Source organism: Chiloscyllium punctatum, chromosome 26 (genome assembly GCF_047496795.1).
Source record: "Chiloscyllium punctatum isolate Juve2018m chromosome 26, sChiPun1.3, whole genome shotgun sequence".
NCBI classification, from domain to species: Eukaryota; Metazoa; Chordata; class Chondrichthyes; order Orectolobiformes; family Hemiscylliidae; genus Chiloscyllium; species Chiloscyllium punctatum.
This window is the reverse complement of record NC_092764.1, coordinates 29,017,166-29,045,136: the sequence shown is the minus strand read 5'-3', so window position 1 is coordinate 29,045,136 and position 27,971 is coordinate 29,017,166. Positions and strand designations below refer to the sequence as shown.

The window sequence follows — 27,971 nt, the reverse complement described above, 5'->3', positions numbered from 1 at the left end:
ACGCGCTTGTTGAACGCAAAAGCTCTCGGGCCCCGCGTGATCTTATTCAGTTCGTCTTTGGCGCGTGTGCTGTGAACAGCCGTCCAAGCATTCTTACACTATCCGAACAATGGGAAAAATTGATTCAGTTCGCGAACTTTTCGGTTCACGAACCGGGTCCCGAAACGGATTAAGTTCGTAAGTTGAGGCGCTACTGTACTCAATGATTCAAGTCTGATAGAAATGAGAGACAGAACAATGGGGCAACATTGTCTCAAACTGCAAGAGGCTGCCTAAAACTGAATTTGGTGCAAAGTGCATAAATATAACTGGTTTCCAATGCTTTTAACATGGAAGCCTTGCAAGTGAAAATTGGTGAATGTTTACTAATTATTTGCACTATTCACAAAGACAAAGTTCAGCAGTGGGAAGGCAATAGTCTACTGGTATTATTGCAAGATTACTAATCCAGAGACCCAGGTAATGTTCTTAGGACCTGTGTTCAAATTCACCACAGATGTAGAAATTTGAAGAACAAATTCAATAACAATCTGGAATGTGATGATGAAAGTGTTGTTGATTGTCAGGGGAAGAAACCATCTGATTTACTAATGCCCCTTCAGGGAAGGAGATTGCATTCTTACTTGATCTGGCCTATATGTGTCTCCAGATACATAATGTGTGGTTGATTCTTAAATACCTTCTGGGCAACTGGGGATGGGCAATAAATGCTGGCCTAAACACAATGCCCACATCCTATGAATAAATAAAGAAAACAGCAGTACTCCATTAAAACCATTATTTCTCTGCAAACAGTTTCTAAATGATCTGAGATCACTGAGGATGCACTCTATCTCATAGTTATTAATAAAGTTATTAAGCTATTAACAGGGAGCAACTGCTGACATTATGTATTTAGCTAAAATTACTGTGCTTACGTAATTAATCACAATGATGGAGCAAAGACAGATGCTTAACACTGTCCCTACAGGATAGAGAATAGAAAGTAATTTTATTTCTTTCTCCTCCAGTGCATGAAAGTTTGCCATTGGAAGGATGTGTAGGTACAAGGTATATGAAGATAACAAGGATGTTGAAATTTCATGGGATGCAAACAGTGAACGGAGTTTGTGAAGATGGAGATGCTTCCCCATGGAAAACCTGCAGCAACAACTTAGTGAAAAGTGAGGACTGCAGATGCTGGAGATCAGAGTCAAGATTAGAGTGGTGCTGGAAAAGCACAGCAGGTCAGGCAGCATCTGAGGAGCCGGAAAATCGATGCTTCGGGGAAAAGCCTTTCATCAGGATTGCATTCCTGATGAAGGGCTTTTGCCTGAAGCGTTGATTTTTCTGCTCCTCGGATGCTGCCTGACCAGCAATTACTTAGTGCTGTGTTGTGGCCAGAGGGTAGGAAGGGAAATCCCAAAGAAAACTATTCTCTTCTATATTTCCAAGTTTATATTGTTACTTTTAGAAATGGACAACCTGGAATGGGCTTATAACATGGATGAAATTGATAACATGATTGTATTTCCAGAAATTTCAGAACCCCTTGTATTGTATATATATTCCAGCTAAAACTGACAGAAAGGGTTTGGAGTCTGCTTCCAGTCAGCTTTGGACAAAGGAAACCTTTAAATCCATAGAACATACAAAGGTACAGCACAGAACAGGCCCTTAGGCCCATGATGTTGTGCCGAGGTTTAATCCTAATGTAAAATATAATAACTTAACCTATGCACCCCTCAACTCATTGCTCTCCATGTGCATGTCCAGCAGTCACTTAAATATTCCTAATGACTCTGCTTCCACCACCACTGCTGGCAATGCATTCCATGCATTAACAACTCTCTGCGTAAAGAACCTGTCTCTGATGTCTCCTCTATACCTTTCTCCTGATATCTTAAAACTATGACCCCTCGTACCAGTCAATTCTGCCCTGGGGAAAAGTCTCTGGCTATTGACTCTATCTATTCCTCTCATTATCTTGTATACTCGATTAGCTCTCTTCTCTTCCTCGTTCTCTCCAGAGAGAAAAGTCCGAGTTTATTCAACCTTTGTTCATAAGGCAAGCCCGAGTCTCGGACCTGCACCAATCAACCAAACCGCCCCGTGGCCCAACATTTCAACTTCCCCTCCCACTCTGCCGAGGACATGGAGGTCCTGGGCCTCCTTCACCGCCACTCCCTCACCACCAGACGCCTGGAGGAAGAACGCCTCATCTTCCGCCTCGGAACACTTCAACCCCAGGGCATCAATGTGGACTTCCTCATTTCCCCTTCCCCCACCTCATCCTAGTTTCAAACTTCCAGCTCAGCACTGTCTCCTTGGCTTGTCCGGACTTGTCGAACCTGCCTATCTCCTTTTCCACCTATCCACTCCACCCTCTCCTCCTTGACCTATCACCTTCATCTCCTCCCCCACTCACCCATTGTACTCTATGCTACTCTCTCCCCACCCCCACCCTCCTCTAGCTTATCTCTCCATGCTTCAGGCTCACTGCCTTTATTCCTGATGAAGGGCTTTTGCCCGAAACGTCGATTTCGCTGCTCGTTGGATGCTGCCTGAACTGCTGTGCTCTTCCAGCTCCACTAATCCAGTACAATATTCCAAGTGTGGTTTCACCAGGGACTTGTAGAGCTATAGAAAAACCTTGCGGTTCTTAAACTCCTATTAATGAAAGCCAAAACACCATATGCTTTCTTAACAACCCTATCCACTTGGCTGGCAACTTTGAGGGATCTATGTACTTGCACATCCAGATCCCTCTGTTCCTCCACACTGCCAAGAATCCTGTCTTTAATCCTATATTTAGCATTTGAGTTTGATCTTCCAAAATGCATCACTTCACATTTATCCAGGTTGAACTCGATTCTTGTGGAGAATGAGGAGGCAAAGATCCTTGCTAGCGGCTTAGCAAACTCCTTTCTCGCTTCCAGGAACAGCCTAGAATAAATCTGGTCTGGCCCTGGGACTTATCAATCTTAATGTTTTCCAAAATTTCCAGCACACCAACGTCATCAATCTTGATCTGGTCAAGCCTGTATCCCAGCTCTTCAAAGTTTTCATTCACAACAAGGTCCCTTTCCTTGGTGAAAACCGAAGCAAAAAACTCATTTAGGCTTCCCCTACCTGCTCAGACTCCATGCACAAGTTCCCTCTGCTATCCCTGATCGGCCCTACTTTCTCCTTGATCATTCTCTTACTCCTCACGTATGAGTAAAATCTGAGTGTTAATGTTTTTTATAGTTACTGCATTAACTTGCAGTGGAAAATCTAACAGGGGAGATAAAGTTACACTGATTAGCCTACCAAGATGGGCCCTCAGCATCTGAAATGCTCAACTATATCACATAGCTGAAATTTGAGCTTTCCAATTGGTTTAGTACAGTTTTGGGACACTAAATTCAGATACTGTGTTTCCCCCAGAGGAAGAATGAATTTAGTTGATAGCCTGCCTCACTCTTCCATCGATGTCACCAAGTTACTAGCTACAGAAGAAACTTACACTCTGCCTGCAAGAAGGGAAAGCTACAGGAACAAAGAGAATGCTAGAGAAACTCAGGAGGTCTGGCAGCATCTCTGGAGACAAATAGAGTTATTGTTTCAAGCCTAGTAAGACTCTTCTTCAGAAAAGCTCCAGATCAATTGGGAAACTATTGTTAGACACAGGCTTCTGAGAGGTTGTCACTGACATGAACTGGTCTCTAATACTTCTGGGTTTGGTAAAACTCCAAACTCTTCTCCTATCCTGTCTTCCTTAATTTCCTGAGTGCTTGTGTGAGGATAGAGCAATGAAGCAAATCTCCTTGCATTTGGAATGTTTTGTTAATAACCCCAATCTTTGATTTCATTTATTGGAATGTGACAGCAGAATTTGGAGAACTCTCTGCAGTCTGCTTTAATAAGGAATGGGAATAAAAAGGTAAATAAAATAATACTTTACTGTCTTGGCCTTTGGAGGGCAACAACATTCATTATCTGAATTCATCCCATTCTCACTTTGTCAGTGATAGATGTGTCGATTGGCCTCTGATAACTATGACCATTTTCCTTTGTCTCAGGCATCCCATAGATTTTTCTGCAACTCACTGTTAATGACACTGTCGGCCACCAAATCTCATTAGAAATTTGACCCCATGTGATAGACACTGTGATTTATATAAATTTTAAATATCAGTGATTGAAATTTTTTTTTGGACTTTAAGATAGCAAATTGTGTTTTGCATATGTCTGAAGTTAATAATTAACTTGCAATTATTTCTATAGCTATGGTAATTTATGTTAAAACAATTTTTGAGGCCTAGCTTTAGAATATATGAGGTTTTGTGTACCATTAATAGACATATATCTTAAGACTATTTTGTAACTCAGCATGCCACATAATGGAGCTTCAAGATTTAATAGAGGTTTCCAAAACTTGTTTTCTTTTCAGGATTAGGAGAAACACTCTTGGTTTCTTTTTAAGTTTACTTCATGTTTAAAGCAGTCCTATGAAGTCCTTGGATGTAGATGGCTGTATAGGTCAGTGCTCCTGAGAAGGGAAGGATAGGGTAACTAGGTTACACATAGAAACATAGAAAAGAGGAGCAGGTGTAGGACATTTGACCCTCGAGCCTTCTCCGCCATTCATTATGATCCTGGTTAATCGTCCAACTCCGCTTTTACCCAATATCCTTTGATTCCTTTAACCCCAAGTGCTAAATCCAGCTCCTTTTGAAATCATACAATGTTTTGGCTTTGACTGCTTCCTGTGATAGTGAATTCCACAGGCTCACCACTCTTTTAGTGAAATTTCTCCACATCTCAGACCTAAGTGGTTTATCCCAATCCTTAAACAGTGACCTCTTAACCCCTTTTTCTGGAAATTTCCCCGCGCCCCCCCCATCAGAAACATCTTTCCTGCATCTAACCTGTCTCATCCAGTTAGAATTTTATAGTTTTTATAAGATGTTGCCCCCTCATTCTTCTGAATTCCAGCAAATATAATCCTAATCAATTCAACTTCTCCACATACATAGTAAACCTTTTCTGCATTCCCTCTATGGCAAGAACATCATTCCTCAGATAAAGAGACCAAAATATATATACAAAACTTATAATATTACAGGTGTGGTGTCACCAAGACCCTGTATAATTGCAGCAAGACATTCTGCTTCTGTACAATAATCCTACAACATATCATTTGCATTCATTACCTCCTGCTGCATCTGCAAGTTTACCTTCGGTGACTGATACATGTAGACACTTACATCTCTCGTTGCACATTCTGTCTCTCAATTTATAGCTACTCAGTTAATAATCTGCCTTCTTGTTTTTGCTACTAAAGTGGAAAACCCCATATCTATCCACATACTGCATCTGCCATGTTTTTGTAGTCAGCTTGTCCAAATCACTCTGAAATTACCTTAGAGTAAAGAATCAATGTTAGTCCCAGGCTAGATGTGTTGTGTTGAAACTCTAAACAGGTTATGTCAATCTGAGTACATTTAAGCTCAGGCGTATAATAATTTGAGCTTTTTGAGTTAGTGACATATAGGCTTTCTGTGAGTCTGATACGAGTGATTAACTTGTCAGTATTTCTGCAGCCATCTTTTCTTTTAAAACAATTTTTGAGATCCAGTTTCAAAATCAATGTTTTTTTCGCAGGCCACTAAAAGTGAGCAATTACCCTTGCTAAATTAGTAAAGACAGTTTTTCTATGTGAAGAAACATGCATATTCTTTTTTTTTGTTTCATTGGACAAGATAAGCTCTCCTGTTTGAATTAAGGGAATTTGATTATGTGTTCCAAATAAGTCATATTGGACTCAAAGCAGTAAATCTGCTTCTCACTCTACATATGCTGCCAGACCCACCCAGTTTCTTCAGCAGTTTCTGTTTTTGTTTCAGAATTCCAGTATCTGCAGTATTTTGCTTTTATATGATTATGACTGCTGTTCTTTATATTTATCTGACTATGAAATAAAGCACAGAAACAATTCTTAACAGACTTTGTCACCAAGTGTTTGGTTTATTATTCCTGAGATTTAGCAGCACAGTCGTAAAAACCATGAACATATTAGATTACATTACAGTGTGGAAACAGGCCCTTCGGCCCAACAAGTCCACACCCAACAAGTCCACACCGACCCACCGAAGTGCAACCCACCCATACCCCTACATTTACACCTTCCCTAACACTACGGACAATTTAGCATGGCCAATTCACCTGGCCTGCACATCTTTGGACTGTGGGAGGAAACCGGAGCACTTGGAGGAAACCCACGCAGACACGGGGAGAACGTGCAAACTCCACACAGTCAGTCGCCTGAGGCAGGAATTGAACCCGGGTCTCTGGCGCTGTGAGGCAGCAGTGCTAACCACTGTGCCACTGTGCCGCCCACAATGGTTCAGGCTACAAGGGCTGAGGATTATGCCATAATATTAATGGCCGTATGTACCCAGAGAAATACAATCCAACTCCCACAACAGAAACACACTCAGTTTGCCTAAATAAGCCACTGATTTCAAGATAATATTCAAGCAAAAAAAGAAAGACTTGAATTTATAGCAAACCTGCTCCATGTTTTCTTTTTGGGTACCATGACATGCTGTTAGCTCTCGTCTGAGTTCATGGATGAGTTGGTCTGCTGATTTCAATTCATGGTTAGTCTTTCGTGCCTGTTCCTGGACTGTATTCAGCTCTGACTGAAGATTGGCAAATTTATCTTCTTGTCGGGTTGCCTGTGGCATGACATTATTACAGCTTTAGAAATTAAACAGGTAAATTTTGAAAGTGACATCAACGTTGTTTTTGCTTAGACAAGCAGTATAAAGTTATTTTGCAAAGATGAAACTGTAAAGAACTGAATTAAAACTCAGCCATGATAAACTGCATGCACCAGTTAGGGAACAAAAATTTGGATTACAACCTAGCTTTCGATTGTCTGAAATTGTACGAAAAGCAATGTTGTTACCCTCATGTTGAAAATATCATATATTGAAAATGATTTAATTTTAACCAGCAATTTTATTGTTCATGCATCTATTGATATTCTAGCTCCTTAAAGGGTGTGAAATACAATTGCTGGAGATTGCAGGGTAAGAAAACAAGTATTGAAAATTGAAGGTGTGTCTCATTGTACCAGTGGAACAGATTTATTCTCATCAATCTCTAGCTTGTCAACACAAGTTGTGTCACAATACAAGAAATATTAGCGTTGATTTACATTTAATATCCATCTTAGTTTTGATACAATCTTAGTTTGATACTTATTTAAATTTAAATTGAAACACGTCATTTGATACTTCAATTGTAATATGGTTGAATCAAGTTGTCATGAAGAATAAATTGGCAGGAATCATTCATCAATGCAGTCATTAGAACATTCTATATTGTAGCTTCCATTTTAGGTTGCTGTAAAATAGGGCTATTGCTCTGTGTATAAACTCCAATGCTGGTGTTTCTATTTCTACAGTACTTTAATTAATATTAGACATAATTATTATAAATACTAAATATTTGTCATAGTATTGTCACATATTTCACTGAAAGACTGGCCCTAAAATAGAGGATTAGCGTGGATGAATGGTTTGAGACGCAGAGTGATGTAAACAAGCTGGGTTCAAATCCTGCACCGGTTGAGGCTACCGTGTCAGATTCTCTTCCTCTAGCTCTCCCCTTACCTGAGGTGTGATGACCTTCAGGTTAAACCATCTCCGGTCATTTCTGTCTAATGACAGTGAAGGTCTATAGCAGCATTACCTATTTTTTAAAAAAACAGTTTTGAACTAAATAGAAGATATAGAATGTAGGGAAATAGATGGTGACACCTTGAAAAATGTCCATATTAGAGAGGAGGACGTGCTGGATGTCTTGAAAGGCATAAAAGTGGATAAATCCCCAGGACCTGATCAGGTGTACTCTAGAACTCTGTGGGAAGCTAGGGAAGTGATTGCTGGGCCTCTCGCTGTCACAGGTGAGGTGCTGGAAATCTGGAGGTTGGCAAACATGGTGCCACTGTTTAAGAAAGGTGGTAAGGACAAGCCAGGGAATTATAGACCAGTGAGCCTGACGTCAGTGGTGGGCAAGTTGTTGGAGGGAATCCTGAGGGACAGGGTGTACATGTATTTGGAAAGGCAAGTTCTGATTAGGGATGGTCAACATGGCTTTGTGTGTGGGAAATCATGTCTCACAAACTTGATGGAGTTTTTTGAAGAAGTAACAAAGAGGATTGATGAGGGCAAAGTGGTAGATGTGATCTATATGGACTTCAGTAAGGCGTTCAACAAGGTTCCCCATGGGAGACTGGTGAACAAGGTTAGATCTCATGGTATACAAGGAGAACTCGCCATTTGGGTGCAGGACTGGCTCAAAGGTAGCAGTTCAGGCAGCATCCAACGAGCAGCGAAATCGACGTTTCGGGCAAAAGCCCTTCATCAGGAATAAAGGCAGTGAACCTGAAGTGTGGAGAGATAAGCTAGAGGAGGGTGGGGAGAGAGTAGCATAGAGTACAATGGGTGAGTGGGGGAGGAGATGAAGGTGCCCGAAACGTCGATTTCACTGCTCGTTGGATGCTGCCTGAATTGCTGTGCTCTTCCAGCACCACTAATCCAGTATTTGGTTTTCAGCATCTGCAGTCATTGTTTTTACCTTGGCTCAAAGGTAGAAGACAGAGGGTTGTGGTGGAGGGTTGTTTTTCAGACTGGAGGCCTGTGACCAATGGAGTGCCCCAAGGATCGGTGCTGGGTCCACTACTGTTCATCATTTATATAAATGATTTGGATGTGAGCATAAGCGGTAAGTTTGCTGATGACACCAAAATTGGAGGTGTAGTGGACAGCGAAGAAGGTCACCTTAGATTCCAACAGGATCTTGATCAGACGGGCCAATGGGCTGAGAAGTGGAAGATGGAGCTTAATCTAGATAAATGTGAGGTGCTGCATTTTGGGAAAGCAAATCTTAGCAGGACTTATACACTTAACGGTAAGGTCCTAAGGAGTTTTGCTGAACAAAGAGACCTTGGAGTGCAGGTTCATAGCTCCTTGAAAGTAGAGTCACAGGTAGATAGGATAGTGAAGAAGGCATTTGGTATGCTTTCCTTTGTTGTCAGAGTATTGAGTATAGGAGTTGGGAGGTCACGTTGGGAGGTAATGGCTGTACAGGACATGGGTTAGGCCACTTTTGGGATACTATGTGCAATTCTGGTCTACTTCCTATCGGAAAGATGTTGTAAAACTTGAAAGGGTTCAGAAAAGATTTACAAAGATGTTGCCAGAGGATTTGAGTTATAGGGAGAGGTTGAATAGGCTAGGGCTGTTTTCCCTGGAGCATCGGAGGCTGAGGGGTGACCTTATAGAGGTTTATAAAATCATGAGGGATATAGATAGGATAGACAAAGTATTTTCCCTGGGGTGTGGGAGTCCAGAACTAGAGTGCATAGGTTTAGGCTGAGAGGGGAAAGATATAAAAGAGACCTAAGAGGCAACGTTTTCAATCAGAGGGTGGTACGTGTATGGAATGAGTTGCCAGTGAAAGTGGTAGAGGCTAGTACAATTGCAACATTTAAAAAGCATCTGGATAGGTATATGAATAGGAAGGGTTTGGAGGGATATGGGCCGTGTGCTGGCAGGTGGGACTAGAATGGGTTGGGATATCTGGTCGGCATGGACGAGTTGGACTGAAAGGTCTGTTTCCGTGCTGTACGTCTCTATGACTCTATAAATGGCACGTATTTTGGTGTGATTGATAAAGGAATGTCTTTTGTCAATTCACTGCATTTGCAGCTGGTCATAGACTTCAGCAGGTCTCTAGTCAACTGATATCTATTTGAACATGATTCTCTCTTCAGGATTCTGTGACCATTGTGAGAAGAGCAAGTAGCAGAGAGTCTTTCTCATCAGACAGAAAAATTTTCATTGACACAGAATTCAAAGCAGGAAACTCAGCATAGGAAATACAAATTCCATTTTAATCTTGCACAGAAAGCAAAATAAAAATTGGCACATATACAGAGGATTAAGGAATACATACAAATGATTAACTCAAAAGGCTAAGGAAAATAACTCTCTTGAGCCAGAGAAGTTGTTCAGCACAGGTATCCAGATATGTGTGTGTGCAACATTTGGAAATATGCATGCCAGAACAGGTCTCACACAAGAAACACATCCTTTATATGCAATGCTGCATGTCAATCTCAAAGGGATCATGAAATGCAACAAACTGGATGCATGCAGCAAACAGAAATTAGAGGGAACATTATTCTTGAAAGCACTGAAAACTCAGTTACTCCTGAATGAATAAGCTCTAATTGTTTCAGCAATTCTTAGAACAAAACAAAAGCTTAGTTCACCTAAGTAGGGGATGGTAGTGATATCTGTGCAGATTTACTTGTTAAATACTACAGGCTCTGGAAGCACACTGTATTACCCACAGCCCTTTGGGTTCCTGAATTTAACTGCACATATGTTGATGATGAAATTTGCTGCTGACAGCTTTGCGGTTATTTATATAGCAAAATCCAGGATGTCAGTTTTTCTCTCTAGCACTTAAATAGTAAAATTAACTAATTTATTAGAATTTCATTAACATTTCCACCTCATTAGTGGAGTAATGATTTTCAGACAAATATAGCTCGTTTTGTCTCATGCTGGTGTCACCAGCAAAGGTAGGATAAAATCTTGCATGATGAAGCTTCCACCCAAAACCTCCACATCTGCAAAGTTTCTATCCAAACATATATTACCCGCGTGATCAAAACTCAGCAGAAATTATGGGCCCACAAGAAGTTACATAAGAATGAGAAAAGGAGGAGAAAGTAAACTTCCAAAGCTGGAACAGAAATTTAGTTAATTAAATACCAAAACCACAATCACTTAAATTTTGAGTGGCAATGAACTATCCCAAATATCACCATTTAAAAGAAAAATTAACAATTTTATTCTTTAAGTCCAAAAGAGAACATTAAACAACAATTATTTACAACTCCTTTCTTAAACCTACTTTTACCTCCCACTCTACGATACTTGTCGATAAATTCCCTCTTAAATATTACGGCAAACAAGTAGACTTGGGATTCTAAGTCACTGAGCTTGGATCCAGCAGATAACTTTGGAACACTACATTTTTTGAATATAATAAAAATAGCAAAAACAAATTAATTTATCACGTCAAGGTAGTATCTTGCTCTCAAGTTAACTTTCTAAGGAGTGGTATGGGTATATTGTATTTCTGCAAATGAAGTATATTGTTGGGAAAGAGTAGGAGGAAATTTAATTAGCATGTAACTACATTATTTTAACAAGGAATACTCAATGCTGACATCAGATGGCTGAGACAGAATACAATCTATTCCCAACAAGAATATTCTGCATCGTTATGAAGGCAAATTTTCAAAACAAAACTAAAAATTTGACAACTAGTTATTTTGAAATTATCTGACCCTGCAATTTATCTATGAGGAATTAATATTTTTATGTTTCAATAACATAAACTACTAAAGATAGGAGAAAATAATAATGCCATTCTTACCTCTTCAGTATAATACTTGTTCTGTTTCTGAGCTGTTGATAGATTTGTTTGGGCCACCTGTAGCTCTGATTCACAGTTTCTGTATTCATTCAGTAAAGCCTGGTGCTTTTTCTGGAATTGTGCTAAATTATCTTCCAGAAATAAAATATGATCCTCCTTCTCCTTCAGCTGAAAGATAAAATTTTATGGCAGCGTTTTTGCTGTGATATTCTATTCTTCTTAGTGGCTCTTCTCACACAGTATTTGCTATTATAATATTTCTAATCAATAAATAAACAAACCTACATATTTATTTTCCAAGATTCTAATAGTCAAAAGTGCTTAAGAAGCAATTACTTCTATCATTAAATATAAAGTCACAACTATGGCAAGTTTGAATTTTTAATGACTCTCATCTGAGTGTCCTATGAATTTCTTCCTGGACAAGCTATTTGAATCTAATGCCTGGGGATTTACTAGGAGGAGGTGGATCCACCCACTGGCTTGAAAGTTGGAAGCAAGCTTCCCTCTGTTGGTACTTCAACAGTGTTGTGACATGGGGTAAACCCTTCTGCTAATTTAAACCAGACACACAGAAAAGCTCACCTCGCGCCACAATCTGTTAAATTTTGAGTGGCAATGAAAAGAAAAATTAATAATTTTATTCTTTAAGTCCAAAAGAGAACATTGAACAACAATTATTTACAACTCCTTTCTTAAACCTACTTTTGCCTCCCACTCTACGATACTTGTCAATAAATTCCCTGTTAAGTATTATGGCAAATTGAGTTTCAAAACCAGTCGTCTTCCGATATTGAACTTCCTCTGTAGATTCCTTTAAGTTGTCGGTGTCCTGTTGCATAAATTTCTTATGAACGGGTACCTTTCAGAGAGCTATTCTGCTGGCAGTCTGTTAATGCTTGGCTGCTCTTTACTGTTCTCTCCAACTGTTCAAAATACCCCATTTTATATATGGCAAAACATTGGAGCGGCTCATTGGTTTGATGTCATCCAAAACACTAAAATTCAAATTTGATTGGATTTTGGTATCTGGGGCATAATTTGAACTGATTGGCCGAAATTGAATTTGTTGTGTACCATGGCAACGTAGTTCCAGCTTTGTGTTTCACAACCAAATATTACATGTTTATATTTTTCAGCACACTCTGTGCCAGCCAGAAGGTACAGATTGTCCTGAGGACAAATATGTATGTAGATATATTGGGTTCTATCAATCTAGAGCCAGGATGTTCCACCTCTATTCAGAAGGGATGACCAGTGTTGGGATTGTACCATGCCCTGGACCAGTGATAATGGACAAGACCTGCAGTAAATGTAAGTAGGGTCCAGGATTGCTGACACTAATCAGGGATTGGTAGGAAGCAGTTTATCATGATTTTTGGGACAGGAGTCTTTCAGCTGTGACAGCGCTCACTGCTCTGAGGAGTGTGAAGAGGATAGATCTGCACTCCCCTATCCCCACCAAGCCTATAGGGAGGCTGCCAGGTTTTAGTTGGCCTGCCCAGGTGACGGTGCTGGTAAAATATCAGTGATACAGGTAGAAGTCCTCAAGTAGCCATTAATTTGCTATTTAAGGGTCTCAATTGATCCAAAGCAGGCAAACTGCTCACCATTTGCTCTGCCACCGGCAAACTATCAGAAGGTGTGGGAAGGCAATGTCACCCCCTTCCTTGTTCACCTCCATTCCAAAGCCTGCATTATCCTATCTGTTTCTAGATAAGGACGACTGGATGCATAAATTGTGGACAATAAATTCGAGTGAGATCAAAATTCCCACTGAGTATTAGCTAGTATTATGCAACTCCATAAGAACATAAGAACTAGGAGCTGCAGTAGGCAATTCAGCCTCTTAAGCTTGCTCCGTCATTTGAAATGATCGTGCCAAATCTATTTCCTCCTTAAGTTTATTCAATGTCCCAGAGTCTACCACATTCTGGGGTAGTGAATTCCACACATTCACAGCTCTTTGAGAGAAGAAATTCCTCTTTAACTCTGTTTTAAATTTGCCACCCTTAAGCCAAAAACCATGACCTTTCATTCAATATTGCCCCACAAGGGAAGACATCTGCTTCACATCCATTTTGTCAATTGTCTTTAGCATTTTATATACCTAACTTGGATCTCTACTCATTCTTCTAAAGTACAGTGAGTATAGGCCTAAACTGCTCAATCTCAAATTCCATTTGCTTTCCTTACTACCTGCTATACCTGCATACTTTCTGTGATTCATACACAAGGAGATCAGGATCCCTCTAAACTGAAGCATTTTGAAGATTCTTTTCATTTGGATAAAAAGTTGCCTTTTTGTTCTTCCGACGAAAATGGATAACCTCACACTAATCCATGTTAAATCCACGTGCCAAATTTTAGCCCAAAAGGACTAATGATTATCGACTTTTCTAAAAGTTTACCTAAAATTTTAACTAAGTCAAACACTAGAACTGTACAAAGGGAATAAGTCAGATTTTGAAACTCAATTCAAGGTTGCATAAAGCTTTACTAAGATAAGCAAATGGGGAAAATTGGCTGTTGAGACATCTCTTAAGTACAATTTATTTTTAAAATCAGAATTAGTTTGGGTTATGTGCAAGAACAGTCATACTTCAAACAGAGATAACAGAGTTAGGTGAATTTGAAATGTAATGTTTGGTGCATGAAGGTAAATTTTCTGAATAACCAGCAAACATCCATGATAATATTGCAGTCAATACAAACCTATTATTTTAAATAGGAAAGAAAGTAATCCCATCAGCGATCACCTTTAGCAAGAGGCAAGACCAAACTCTATTCAGTCTTTGAGTAATAATTAGGCATCTAGGTGCATAACAAAATCAAAATTTATCTCTCATTTTTGTGATGTTGGAGGTTAACATAAATTGCAGAAAGCACCAGTGTGAAATGCTGCATCACAACTTATGATCATTCTTGCTTCATGGAATAGGACTGCAGTGATGCTTTTAAACAGACTATCAGAAAGTGTGTGTTTAGATCGATAGTGATGATGTAGTAATATCACATGGGTAGGGCATTGACTCAAAAGCTAATGTATTCATTATCTGCAGAATATAAAATAGTTCGGGATAAATTTAGCCAAGTTTAGCCATGAATGCCATTTTAAAAATGTTAGGTTTAATAACTGAAGGAGTTAAATTGTTTCATCTTATAAGCATTCTAAAATATATTCAGATCTATTCTACAGAGTAAAGTATTCATTATATCAGTTAAATGTACGCCTATCTCAAGGGAAGCATATGTTTGAAGGCCAAAAGTTTTCATTAGTGATTTTTACATCTATTTGTTTAACCTTTAACAATCTGCTCCAACATGTTTTTGATATTGAGGGAACACGGTGCACACTAACAGCTATGGTAATTCTAAGCAGTTATCAGTATCAAAGTAATAGATGTAAATAAATGTCTCTCGATAAATAGGTGTTACCTCATCACAATCATTAATACAAATACTTAGAATTATGAATTTTCTGGCAAGTTCATAGAAAGTGAAGGGAGACAGAGAATGGAATTGAACTGTGAATGGAAACGATCTAATCTCACCAAACTTTTCAGGATCAGGCCTAGTTAAATATTTATGGTAAGATCCTCATTTGTATTGTGTATTTTCATTGGAAGCTGGCACTTCATTAGGGATTTGAAGACTTTCAGCAGCTATTTAATCAGGTGGGTCTTTTTTAGAGGAAGAAATGTCTGTGTAATCAGAAGAAAGCAGACGCCTAGCAAAGCAGTATTATTCATTAATGCATCTGTAGATGTGATAGTGAAAGAAGCAAGACATAGTAGATGGGTCTGTTTACAAGCATAATGCAAAGGGAATAAATATATTGGATATCAGCCCTGTCTCACTCACATTAAAGACACAACAGCAAGTAAGGAAAATATTCAGGTATCTCACCAGATCAAGTAATATAAGTGAGCACAATATTACTTTGTCCTAAGTAGGTAGGTAAATTATGTACGCTACAAAGTATGCCACTATGCAATGTTTTAACCATAACTATCTATGCCCATTCTGCAGCAGGACACACGACACAACTGTATCACTATTTCTATGTGCACATCTTTGGATCTTTTCATCCCAAAAACTATTCCATCTAAATATTACTGCACGATAAATGTGCACATTATGATTCCTTATGATAAGTTGCAGGGTAACAATTATTTGCACTTTTGACACTTGGAAAACCCTCAGCTCTGCTATTACCTTGTCACCCTGATAATCACTTAACAAAAGAGAGCAGTCAGAGCATGGAAGCGCAACGTATCAAATTGCTTGAATGCATTTGAAGTTGAGATTTTCACGACTGCTGAACCACATGGGATAGATCGAGCAACAAAGGCAAAATTACAGGCTACAGTAAAGAACAAGTGTAATTTCCTTGGTATTCTTTCTCAACAGTCATATACTGTCTCACAAGCCAGTGCTCAAGTACGATGGCATATAATGTTGAAAGTTTGCATGTAAATGAAAGTTATGTAAACAGAAGCATAACATTAATTGGTTGCATTGACTTAAAAGATATCATATCACAGCATTCCTTCTGATCTAACTACCAGCATGGAAACTATCACCTCAGGGAATTTAGATCATGGGATGTAGGGACATCCACTGAGTGATATACAAATTGAGGCAGCGTGGATAGCTGTACCTGTGGAGGAAGTGAAAGGCAAGAGAATATGTGCACTCTAGGGTTAGCTCACATCTTTGTTCAGGTTCATAGCTCTTGAGATTTGATCTCAAATTTGAACTTAAAAGAAGAACATTGCCTGAGTTCTGTTATCAAACATAACTTGAGTGCAAATGTAATGGAGTTAACCATTTTGCATGTTAATAAATGAAGCCCTTTATCATTGCAATCTCTCAAATGTCAATCAGGGGTCAAAGAATAGTTTTGAGCACCCTTTGTGAGAATTTCCTGAGGACTATTTTTCTGATTTTTGGAAGTTACCTTTTGGATGTTGTGAGATACATTTTCATTCTCATAATTTATTAGGAGATGCAGTCATGTGGCAATAATACCATTTTAAAAAATTCTCTCATGGGATGTGGGCATCGCTGGCCAGGCCAGCATTTATTGCTGGTTAAAAGCAAATTACTGCGGATGCTGGAATCTGAAACCAAAAGAGAAGATGCTGGAAAATCTCAGCAGGTCTCGCATCTGTAAGGAGAGAAAAGAGCTGATGTTTTGAGTCTAACTGACCCTTTGTTAAGCTTTGACAAAGGGTTAGTTAGACTCGAAATGTCAGCTCTTTTCTCTCCTTACAGATGCTGCCAGACTTGCTGAGATTTTCCAGCATTTTCTCTTTTGGTTTCATTTATTGCTGATTCCTAGTTGTCCTTCAGAAGATGGTTGTGAGCCTTCTTCTTGAACTGCTGCAGTCATTTTGTAGGTAGTCCCACAATGCTCTTATGGAAGGAATTCCAGGATTTTGACCCAGCAACAGCAGAGGAATGATGATACATAGTCAGTTCTGATATAATGCAATAGTTCCATTCTTGCGTGATCTCGCATTATAAGAAAGTCATGTAGTAGCCACGCCATTTAAACTAATGGGGTCAGAATCACGTTATAGCCAATACAGTTAAGGAATGTTTGCATGCTACAAATAATTGTCTGAAATTTTTCAATTGTGTTAAAGCTAATTTGTGCTGAAGAAACACACATGATAGCAGAACAGACTGTGCATCCAAATTAGGATGCTGTGGCTTGGAAGGGAACTTGCAAGGTGATTTTTTTATTCATACGTGGGATGAGGGCTTCACTGGCTAGGCCAGCATTTATTACCCATCCCAGAGGACAGTTAAGTGTCAACCACATTGCTGTGAGTGGAGTCACATGTAGGCCAGATCAAACAAGGTTGGCAGTTTCCTTCCCTAAAGGAAACTAGTATCATGGTTCCCATGTATCTGTTGCTCTTGTCCTTCTAGATGGAAGTGGTTGTGAGTTTGGAAGATGCTATTTAAGAATCGTTGGTGAATTTATGCTGTAAATCTTGTAGATAATACACACTGCTGCTATTGAGCATCGGTGGAGGAGAGAGCAGATGTTCATGGATGTGGTGCCTATCAAGCATGCTGCTTTGTCCTGGATGGTGTCAAAGGGAGATGGTTAGATTGTCTCTTATTAGAGATGGTCATTTGCCTGGCATTGTGTGATGCAAATGTTATTTTTCAGTTATCAGCCCAAGCCTGGATATTGTCCAGATGTTGTTGCATTTGAAAATGGACTGCTTCAGAATCTGAGGAGTCGTGTATAGTGCTAAACCTTGTGCAATCATCGGCATACATCCCCACTTCTGACCTTATGATGGAGGAAAGGTCATTGATGAAGCAGTTGAAGACGTTTGGGCCTACGACACTACACTGAGGAACTCCTACAGAGATATCCTGGGGTGGAGACGACTGACCCCCATCAACCCCAATCATCTTCCTATGTGTTAGGTATGACTCCAAACAATGGAACATTTGTCCCGATACCCACTGATTCCAATTTTGCTAAAATTCATTGATGTCGCATAGAGTCAAATGCAGCCTTGGGGCTGTTACTCTCACCTCATCTCCAGAACTCAGCTCTTTTGTCCATGCTTGAACTAAGGCTGTAATGAAGTCAGAAGCTAAGTGGCACTGGCAGAACTCATACTGAGTGTCAGTGAGCAAGCTGGTGCTCATCAGGGGCTGCTTGATAGCTGCTTGTCGATGACATCTTCCATCACTTCACTGATGATTGATTGTAGACTGATTGAATGGAAGTTGGCTGAGTTGGATATGTCTTGCTTTTTATTAGCAGACACACTTGGGCAAATTTCCATACTGTCGGGCATAATGTAGTGCAGAACCTGTACCGGAACAACTTGGTTAGACGTGCAGCAAGTTTTGGAGCACAAAAAATGTATTGGTCGCATTGATTGGTGGTGCAGAGTAGATGGGATGAATGGTAGAATTCTGTTCCTATGTCTATGGTTTAAGTTTTTAGTACAATTGCCAAAATGTTGTCAGTATCCAGTGCTTGTTTCTTGATGTTATGTGGAGTGAATTGAATTAGGTGAACACTGGCACCTGTGATTCTGGGAACCATTATAGGATGCAGAGACAGATCATCCACTTGATACTAATGGCTGAAGATTGTTGTGAATGTTTCAACCTTATCTTTTGCTGGACTCTTCCAAAATTAAGGACAGGGATATTTGAGGAGGCTTTCCTCCAGTTAAATATTTCATTTTCTACAACTGGATGTGGCAGGACTGCAGAACATAGGTCTGATCCATCGGGTGTGATCACTTGCTGCTTATGCTGTTTGGCAAGTAGTGCTGTCTGGTAGCTTTGTCAGGTTGACACCTCATTTTAGGTATGCCTGGTGCTGCTCCTGAAATACCCTTCAGTACTCTCCATTGAACCAGGGTTGATCTCTTCTCTTAATTGAAATTGCTGAGTGGGGGGTAAGCTAGGCTATCAGGTTTCTTGGAGTACAATTCTGCTGCTGTTGATGGCCCACAACATCTTATGGATGCCCAACTTGAGTTGCTAGATCTGTTTGAAGTCTGCTCCGTTTAGCATGGTGATGGTGCCACACAACTCAATGGAGGGTATTCTCAATGTGAAAGCAGGACTTCGACTCCACAAGGATTGTGCGATGGCCACTCTTGCTGATACTGTCAAGGACAAATACATTTACAGCAGGCAATTGGTGAGGATGAGGTTAAGCATGCTTTTCCCACAAGCTGATTCCCTCATCACCTGCTGTAGCTCCGGTCTAGCACCAATGTCTTTTTGGACCCAGCCATTTCGGCAGCTCCCAAACAACTCTTGATGGTGGACACTGAAATCCCCACCCAGAATACATATTGCCCCTCAGTGCTTCTTCCAAGTGTTGTTCAACATTGAGGAGTACTGATTTGTCATCTGAAGGACGAAGTATGTGGTAAGCGGCAGGAGGTTTCCTTGCCTGTTCAGTCTTATGACATGGTACATCAGGGGTTTCTTGTCAATGTTCAGGACTCAAAGGGCAACTTCCTCCCAACTGTATACAATTGTGCTGCTACCTCTATTGTGTCTGCCCTGTCAGTGGGACAGGACATATCCAAGGATGGTGATGGTGGTGTCTGGGACTCTGTCTGGAAGGTATGATTCCATGAGTATGACGCTGTCAGGCTGTTAATGAACTATTATGTGAGACAGCTCTCCCAGTTGAGGCACTAGCCCCAGATGTTAGTGAGGAGGACTTTGCAGGGTTGACAGGGTTGTTTCTGCCATTATCATTTTCATTGCCTAGGTCGAGGCACAGTTTCATATCTCTGTTGCGACGGACACTATAGCGATTGATATAACTGAGAGGCTCGCTAGTCCATTTCAGAGGTCAATTGAGAGTCAACTGTATTGCTGTAGCTGTGGAGTCACATGGAGGATGACAGATTTTTTTTCTTGAAGGACAGAAGGGCTTTTCTGACAACTGGCAGTGGTTTTATGGTCTTCGTTAGATTCTTAATTTCAGATATTTTTATTGAATTCAAATTCCACCATCTACCGTGACAGAATTCAAACTTGGCTTCCCAGAACATTAGCTGAGTTACTGGATTAATAGCCAAGGATAATACGACTAGGCCAACAGTACCCCCACATTGACCTTTATTGATGTATGAGGTATTTCAGATGATGGCAGATACGATATTGTGGGGATAACTGAGACGTGGCTTCATGGGGACAGGGCCTGGGAAATGAATATTCAAGGCTACATGTGTTATCGTAAGGATAGACTGACGGGCAGAGGGGGTGGGGTGGCCTTGTTGGTAAGGGAGGATATTCAGTCCCTTGCGCGGGCGGACCTAGAGTCAGGGGATGTAGAGTCAGTGTGGATAGAGCTTCGAAACACTAAGGGTAAAAAGACCCTCATGGGAGTCATCTACAGGCCCCCAAACAGTAGTCTGGATGTTGGAGGTAAGTTGAATCAGGAGCTGAAATTGGCTTGTCGCAAAGATGTTACTACAGTTGTTATGGGGGATTTTAACATGCAGGTAGACTGGGTGAATCAGGATGGTATCGGGCCTCAAGAAAGAGACCTTGTGGAGTGCCTCAGAGATGGATTTTTAGAGCAGCTGGTGCTGGAGCCGACCAGGGATAAGGCGATTCTGGATCTGGTATTGTGTAACGAACCAGAATTGGTCAGTGACCTCGAAGTGAAGGAGCCATTGGGAAGTAGTGACCATAATACAATAAGCTTCAATCTGCAATTTGAGAGGGAGTGGGTACAATCTGAAGTGACAATATTTCAGTTGAATAAAGGGAAATATGGAGCTATGAGGGAGCAACTGGCCAAAGTTCAATGGTTTAATACCTTAACAGGGAAGACCGTGGAGGAACAATGGCGGATATTTCTGTGTATAATGCAGAAGATGCAGGATCAGTTCATTCCTAAAAGGAAGAAAGATCCCAGGAGGAGACATGGGCGGCCGTGGCTGACAAGGGAAGTAAAGAAACATATAAGGTTAAAAGAGAAAAAGTATAACTTAGCGAAGATAAGCGGGAAAACGGAGGACTGGGAAGCTTTTAAAGAACAACAGAGGATTAGTAAGAAGGAAATACGCAGAGAAAAAATGAGGTACGAAGGTAAACTGGCCAAGAATATAAAGGAGGATAGTAAAAGCTTTTTTAGGTATGTCCAAGGCAAAAAAATGGTTAGGACAAAAATTGGGCCCTTGAAGACAGAAGCAGGGGAATATATTACTGGGAACGAAGAAATGGCAGAGGAATTAAATGGGTACTTCAGATCTGTGTTCACTGGGGAAGACACAAGCAATCTCCCTGAGGTAACAGTGGCTGAAGGACCTGAACTTAAGGGAATTTCTATTTGCCAGGATTTGGTGTTGGAGAGACTGTTAGGTCTGAAGGTTGATAAGTCTCCGGGACCTGATGGCCTGCATCCCAGGGTACTGAAGGAGGTGGCTCGGGAAATCGTGGATGCGCTGGTGATTATTTTCCAGAGTTCAATAGAATCGGGGTCGGTTCCTGAGGATTGGAGGGCGGCTAATGTTGTGCCACTTTTTAAGAAGGGTGGGCGGGAGAAAGCAGGAAATTATAGACCAGTTAGTCTGACCTCAGTGGTGGGAAAGATGCTGGAGTCTATTATAAAGGATGAAATTACGGCACATCTGGATAATAGTAACAGGATAGGACAGAGTCAGCATGGATTTATGAAGGGGAAATCATGCTTGACTAATCTTCTTGAATTTTTTGAGGATGTAACTCGGAAGATGGACGAGGGAGATCCAGTGGATGTACTGTACCTGGACTTTCAGAAAGCTTTTGATAAAGTCCCACACAAGAGGTTAGTGAGTAAAATTAGGGCGCACGGGATTGGGGGCAAAGTACTAGATTGGATAGAGAATTGGTTGGCTAATAGGAAACAAAGGGTAGTGATTAACGGCTCCATTTCGAAATGGCAGGCAGTGACCAGTGGGGTACCGCAGGGATCCGTGCTGGGACCGCAGCTTTTTACAATATATGTAAATGATATAGAAGATGGTATCAGCAATAACATTAGCAAATTTGCTGATGACACAAAGCTAGGTGGTAGGGTGAAATGTGATGAGGATGTTAGGGGATTACAGGGTGACCTGGACAAGTTAGGTGAGTGGGCAGATGCATGGCAGATGCAGTTTAATGTGGATAAATGTCTGGTTATCCACTTTGGTGGCAAGAACAGGAAGGCAGATTACTACCTCAATGGTATCAAATTAGGTAAAGGGGCTGTTCAGAGAGATCTGGGTGTTCTTGTCCACCAGTCAATGAAGGCAAGCATGCAGGTACAGCAGGTCGTGAAGAAGGCTAAGAGCATGCTGGCCTTCATAACAAGAGGGATTGAGTATAGAAGCAAAGAGGTGCTTCTGCAGCTGTACAGGGCCCTGGTGAGACCACACCTGGAGTACTGTGTACAGTTCTGGTCTCCAAATTTGAGGAAAGACATTCTGGCTATTGAGGGAGTGCAGCGTAGGTTCACGAGGTCAATTCCTGGAATGGCAGGATTGCCTTACACGGAAAGACTGAAGCGACTGGGCTTGTATACCCTTGAGTTTAGAAGACTGAGAGGGGATCTGATTGAAACGTATAGGCTTATGAAAGGACTGGACACTCTGGCAGGAGGGAACATATTTCCGTTGATGGGGGAGTGCCGAACCAGAGGACACAACTTAAAAATACGGGGTAGACCATTTAGGACAGAGATGAGGAGAAACTACTTCACCCAGAGAGTGGTGGCTGTGTGGAATGCTCTGCCCCAGAGGGCAGTGGAGGCCCAGTCTCTGGATTCTTTTAAGAAAGAATTGGATAGAGCTCTTAAAGATAGTGGAGTCAAGGGGTATGGAGATAAGGCTGGAACAGGATACTGATTAGGAATGATCAGCCATGATCATATTGAATGGCGGTGCAGGCTCGAAGGGCAGAATGGCCTACTCCTGCATCTATTGTCTATTGTCTATTGTCTATTGTCTATTTCGACTCATTCAGAAACAGAATTATAGAAATTGATTAATGTTTTCAAGAACAATCAACTCTCCATTAAACTTAAAACCTCAACACCTAAGAAAATTATTCATTTCCTAGATACCACAGTATTTAAATTGATATAAGACAACAGCAATAAGTTAGCAACAGAAGTTATTTTTTAAAATAACTGGCACAAACCTCTGCTTAGAAAGTGCCATCATCTTCCACAGACTGATAATGTCACAGCTATTACATTTCCATTGCCTATGGACAAAGCTAGAACCACAAACTTTCTAACAGCACCTCAATCTCAGATTTACATGATTAAGTTAGATTTTTTTTCTGCAGAAGGATGCAATACATTATTTTCCAAATATAGCAGCTTCTAAACTAATACAGCCTTAAACCAGAGGCTCCAACGAATGCACTACTTCAGTGATTTAAATATGTCTTGAATCACAGTTAGCTATGTATTCATATGTTGGCAGGTTTAAAACTCCCCTCCCTCTCCCCCACCAAGTTTCTGCCCCCCACCCACCCCACTGTGCTCTTGTAGACTCCTTTTCTCCTGACACCAATCTTGTAGGCTCCTTCTCCACATGCCTCTTCTGTAGCTGCTCCACCACCACTTCCTTCTGCAGCCCCCTTCTCTCCACCACTCCTTTCTCAGCATCCTCCTCCTTCCAAAGCCATCTCATAGCTCTCTTCTTTCCCCACTCAGCTTTTACGGTCTTGCAGATTGGAAGATTTTTAATTTGTTGGAAGATAGTTACAGCACAATAAAATATGCATTATTGGTTAAAAAAATCCCCTTCTGAATTAAAAAGCATAATCATGTTTTGCAATCATCCCGACTGTGAGTGAGGCATGGCTACGTAGGAAGAATTGGAATAGCAACTATTAGATAGACACACATTAGGATCAAAGTCGAGAGTGTGATGCTGGAAAAGCACATCAGGTCAGGCAGCATCAGAGGAGCAGGAGAATCGATGTTTCAGGCAAAAACCCTTCATCAGGAATGAGGCTTGTGAGTTGAGGGGTAGAGAGATAAATGGGAGGGACTGGGGGTAAGGTAGCTGAGAGTGCGATAGGTAGGAGATGACCTGGGGGTGCAGTGACAGAGACTCACTAGATCCTTGTAGACAGAGAATGAGAATTTCTTCAGGGTAGGTATCCTTGGAAGAGGCTTCGCAGTAAAGTTAAAATCAACCAGGAGAAAATGAGAACTGTAGATGCTGAAGATCAGAGTCAAGAGTATGGTGCTGGAAAAGCACAGCAGGTCAGGCAGCATCCGTGAAGCAGGAGAATCAACGTTTCGGGCAAGAGCCCTTCATCAGGAATGAGGCTTGTGAGCCGAGAGGGAGGATCAACACTGGCATCTACCCACCAAGATAGAAAATTGCTCCATTGTAAGTGGAGAACATTTAGGAGACAATGATCAGTGTCTTGTGAGGTTTAGGTTGATGTTGGAAAAGGACAATGGTCAATCCAGAGTAGGAAAAATCAACGGGAGGAGAGTTGACTTTAGTGGTGTAAGAATGGAACTTGAGTGTATAAGACATTTGTTCGACTTCACCTGCAGTATTGTGTATAATTATGGGCACTACACTACAGGAAGAATGTGAATGCATTGGACAGTGGACAGAAGAGAATTTACAGGAATGTTTCCAGGCATGGGAAACTTCAGTTATTTAGATGGATTTGAGAGGTTGGGTCTGTTTTCCTTGGACAGAGAAAGATAAGAGGAGGGTCAAGAACAAACAAATGAGAGGTAAGAAGAAAACCTTTTCACACAACAAGTGGTTTGGTTCTGGATTTCAATGCTTGGAAGTATGGGGGAGACAGGTCTAATTGAGGCATTCATGACAGCATTGTTTCTATTTAAATAGTTATCCAATGTGCAATGGTTTGGGGACAAAGTGGGACAATGGCTCTAAGTCCTGAAGCTCATTTGAAGAGCTGGTGTGGACACAAAGGTCCAAAAGGCCCCTTTCATACTGTAACCCTTCTGTGATTAGAACACAGAACATAGAACCGTACAGTACAGGAATGGGCCCTTCAGCCCACGATGTTGTGCTGAACATGATGCCAAATTAAACTAATCCCTTTGGCCTGCCCTTGGTCTATATCCCTCCTTTCCTCACATATTCATGTGCTTACATAAAAGTCCCTTAAACGCCCCTATCATATCTGCAGCGCATTTCACACTCCTGCCACTTGCTGTGTAAAAATGTTGCTCTTCACATCTCCTTTGAACTTGCCCCCTCTCACCTTAAATGCATGCACCCTAGTTTTAGATATTCTATGTTATTTTACTATAATTCTTATAAGAGCTATTAAGCAGCACTAGTTCAGCAAGAACCTTCTCACCAATGTTTAGTTTGGATTTTGCCAAGGCCATTTAGCTCTAGACCACACTGTTGATCTAAACATGGACAAAAGAGTTAATTTAAAGAGGGTGAGGTGAAACGATTGGCCTTGCTGTTGAGGCAACATATGGCAGAGTGTGGCAGCAGGAAGCTCAAGTAAAATTGAGATCACTAAGTAACAATGGAAAAGGGAAAATATTTTCGCTTGTTAGAGTCATACCTAACACAAAGGAAGATGGTTGTGGTTGTTCAAGGTCATTCACCTCCGTTCCAGAATATTGCTGCAATAGTTCCTCAGAGTAGTGTCCTTGGCCAAATATGCTCAATTGCTTCATCAATGACCTTTCTTCCACCACAAGATTAGAAGTGGGGATGTTTGCTGATGATTGTACATTGTTCAGCACAACCTACAATTGCTCAGATGTGGCAGCTGTCTGTTCCAATATGCAGAAACTTTGACAACATTCAGACTTGGGCTTGTCAGTGGCAAGTGACATTCATGCCACATAATAGCCAAGCAATGATAATCTCCAAAAAGAGAATATAGCCATCTTCCCATAGCACTTAATAGTACCCAGGAATGTATCAGTATTATCATCTACCATTAACATCCTGGATGTTAGTACTGACCAGAAACAAATTACCAGAACACAGTGGTTATAGCAGGAGGGCTCAGGCTGGAAATTTTAGCAAAGTAGGAATGATAGTAAGCCATTCGGTCCATTGAGTCTGCACTGCCTTTCAATACAATTATGGCCAATTGAAAACTTCAATGTCTTCTCCCTCACTATTCCCATAACTTTAATTATGCTAAAGACTGTGCTTCCATAGTCCTCTAGGGTAGAAAATTCCCAAGATTCATTACCATCCAAGCAAAATAAATGTCTCTTATGCATCCCCCATATTTTTAAATTGTGCGCCCTGTTTGTCGATCACTGAACCATGCCCACATTCAATTGCTTCAAGTATTTTGTCGATTTCAATGCGATCACCTCTTATTCTTTGAAATTTGAGAGAGTATAGATCCAGTTTGCCCAATCTCTTTTCATTGGACAGTCTGTCATTCTGGCAACAAGTCTATTAAATCTTCATTACACTCCCACTGTGACCAAAATACCTTTTCTGAGATAAGGAGACCAAACCTCAGCACTCCAGGTGCTAACGAACCTAGTTCCTAACAGGTGAGGCAAGACTTCTGCATTCCTGTACTCAATTCCTCTTGTGATAAAGGTTGACATTCAATGAGCCTACCAAATAGCTTGCTGCACTTGCATGCTAGCTTTCCGTGACTAAATGACATTATTTTGTGATAGCACTTCCAGAACAAAAACAGAAATTGCTGGAGGAAACTCAGCAGGTCTGGCATCATCTGTGGGGAGATAATAGAGTTAATGTTCTGAGTTTGGTGACTGTTCATCAGAACTAAATGTCCATTCCAATGACCTCTACCAGTCAGAAGGTGAAAAGTCACAGATATACATGAACACTATCACCTGCAAATTCCTATCCAAGCACATATCCTGATATTTAACTACATTGTTGGTCCTACACTGTTGTTGGGTTGAAGTTCTTCCGAACAGCACTGTGTGTACTTACACTAGAGGGTGCTTCTTCCTCTCCAGTAGACCCATCCAATACACCCTCCACCAATACACTCTTCCGCCTCGTTGAACTGGTCCTCACCTTCAACAACTTTTCCTTATACTCCTGCCACTTCTCACAATTCCAGGGGGTGGCCATGGGCACCCGAATGGGCCCTAGCTAATGCCCGCCTCTTTGTTGGCTCTGTCAAACAGTCCCTCTTCAGTACCCACACAGGCACTGTACCCCAACTCTTCCGCTGTTACATCGATGACTGCATCAATGCAACATTCTGCACCAGGCTGAACTTGGGGAATTCATCGAATTCAGCACAACTTCCACCCCACCCTCAAATTCACTTGGTCCAGATCAGACATCTCCCTTTTCTTTCTTGACCTCTCCATTTCCATCTCTGGCCACGGTCTCCAGGTGGATGTTTACTACAAACCCACAGACTCCCATAAGTACCTGGACTACACTTCCTCCCACCTACAGTATCCTGCAAGAACCCCATCCCGTTCTCCCAATTCCTCTGCCTCCGACGCATCTGCTTGGACGAGGAGACATTCCACTTCCAAGCACCCCAGATGTCCACCTATATCAAACAACATGCTTTTCCTTTTTCTGTCATTCATACAGCCCTCCATTGTACCACCTTCATTCCCATTGCACTGCTCAAAACCAAACACAATAAAGACAGAGTCCTTTTTGTCCTCACCTAACATCCCACCAGTCTCCACATCCAACGCATCATCCTTAAACACTTCTGCCATCTCCAACTAGACCCCACCACCAAGAAAATCTTCCCCTTCCACAAAGACCGTTCCGTTCAACTGTCCATGGATTGCGTCACTCTCCCCACCAACCTCCCCGAACCCCAAGTACCTTCCCCTGCAACCAGAAAAGATGCAAAATCTGCCGGTAAACCACATCCCTCACCTCCATCCCCCAGGGTCCGAAATTGCTCTTCCAGGGGAGACAGAGGTCCACCTGTTTCTCTTCCAACCTTGTTTACTGCATCAAGTGCTCTTGATATGGTCT

General features: G+C 41.2%; 1 protein-coding gene across 7 annotated transcripts in view; it reads right to left on the bottom strand.

Annotated features, from left to right (window-relative positions):
* Positions 1–27,971, bottom strand: part of pmfbp1 (polyamine modulated factor 1 binding protein 1) — an 829,187-nt gene that overhangs the window by 107,419 nt on the left and 693,797 nt on the right. For all 7 annotated transcript variants that reach the window (XM_072595986.1, XM_072595983.1, XM_072595987.1 and 4 more), the window contains 2 exons: positions 11,491–11,658; positions 6,537–6,704 (listed from right to left, as the gene is read on the bottom strand). In XM_072595986.1, the coding sequence (XP_072452087.1) occupies positions 6,537–6,704; positions 11,491–11,658 (336 nt within the window). The remainder of the gene's footprint in view (positions 1–6,536; positions 6,705–11,490; positions 11,659–27,971) is intronic.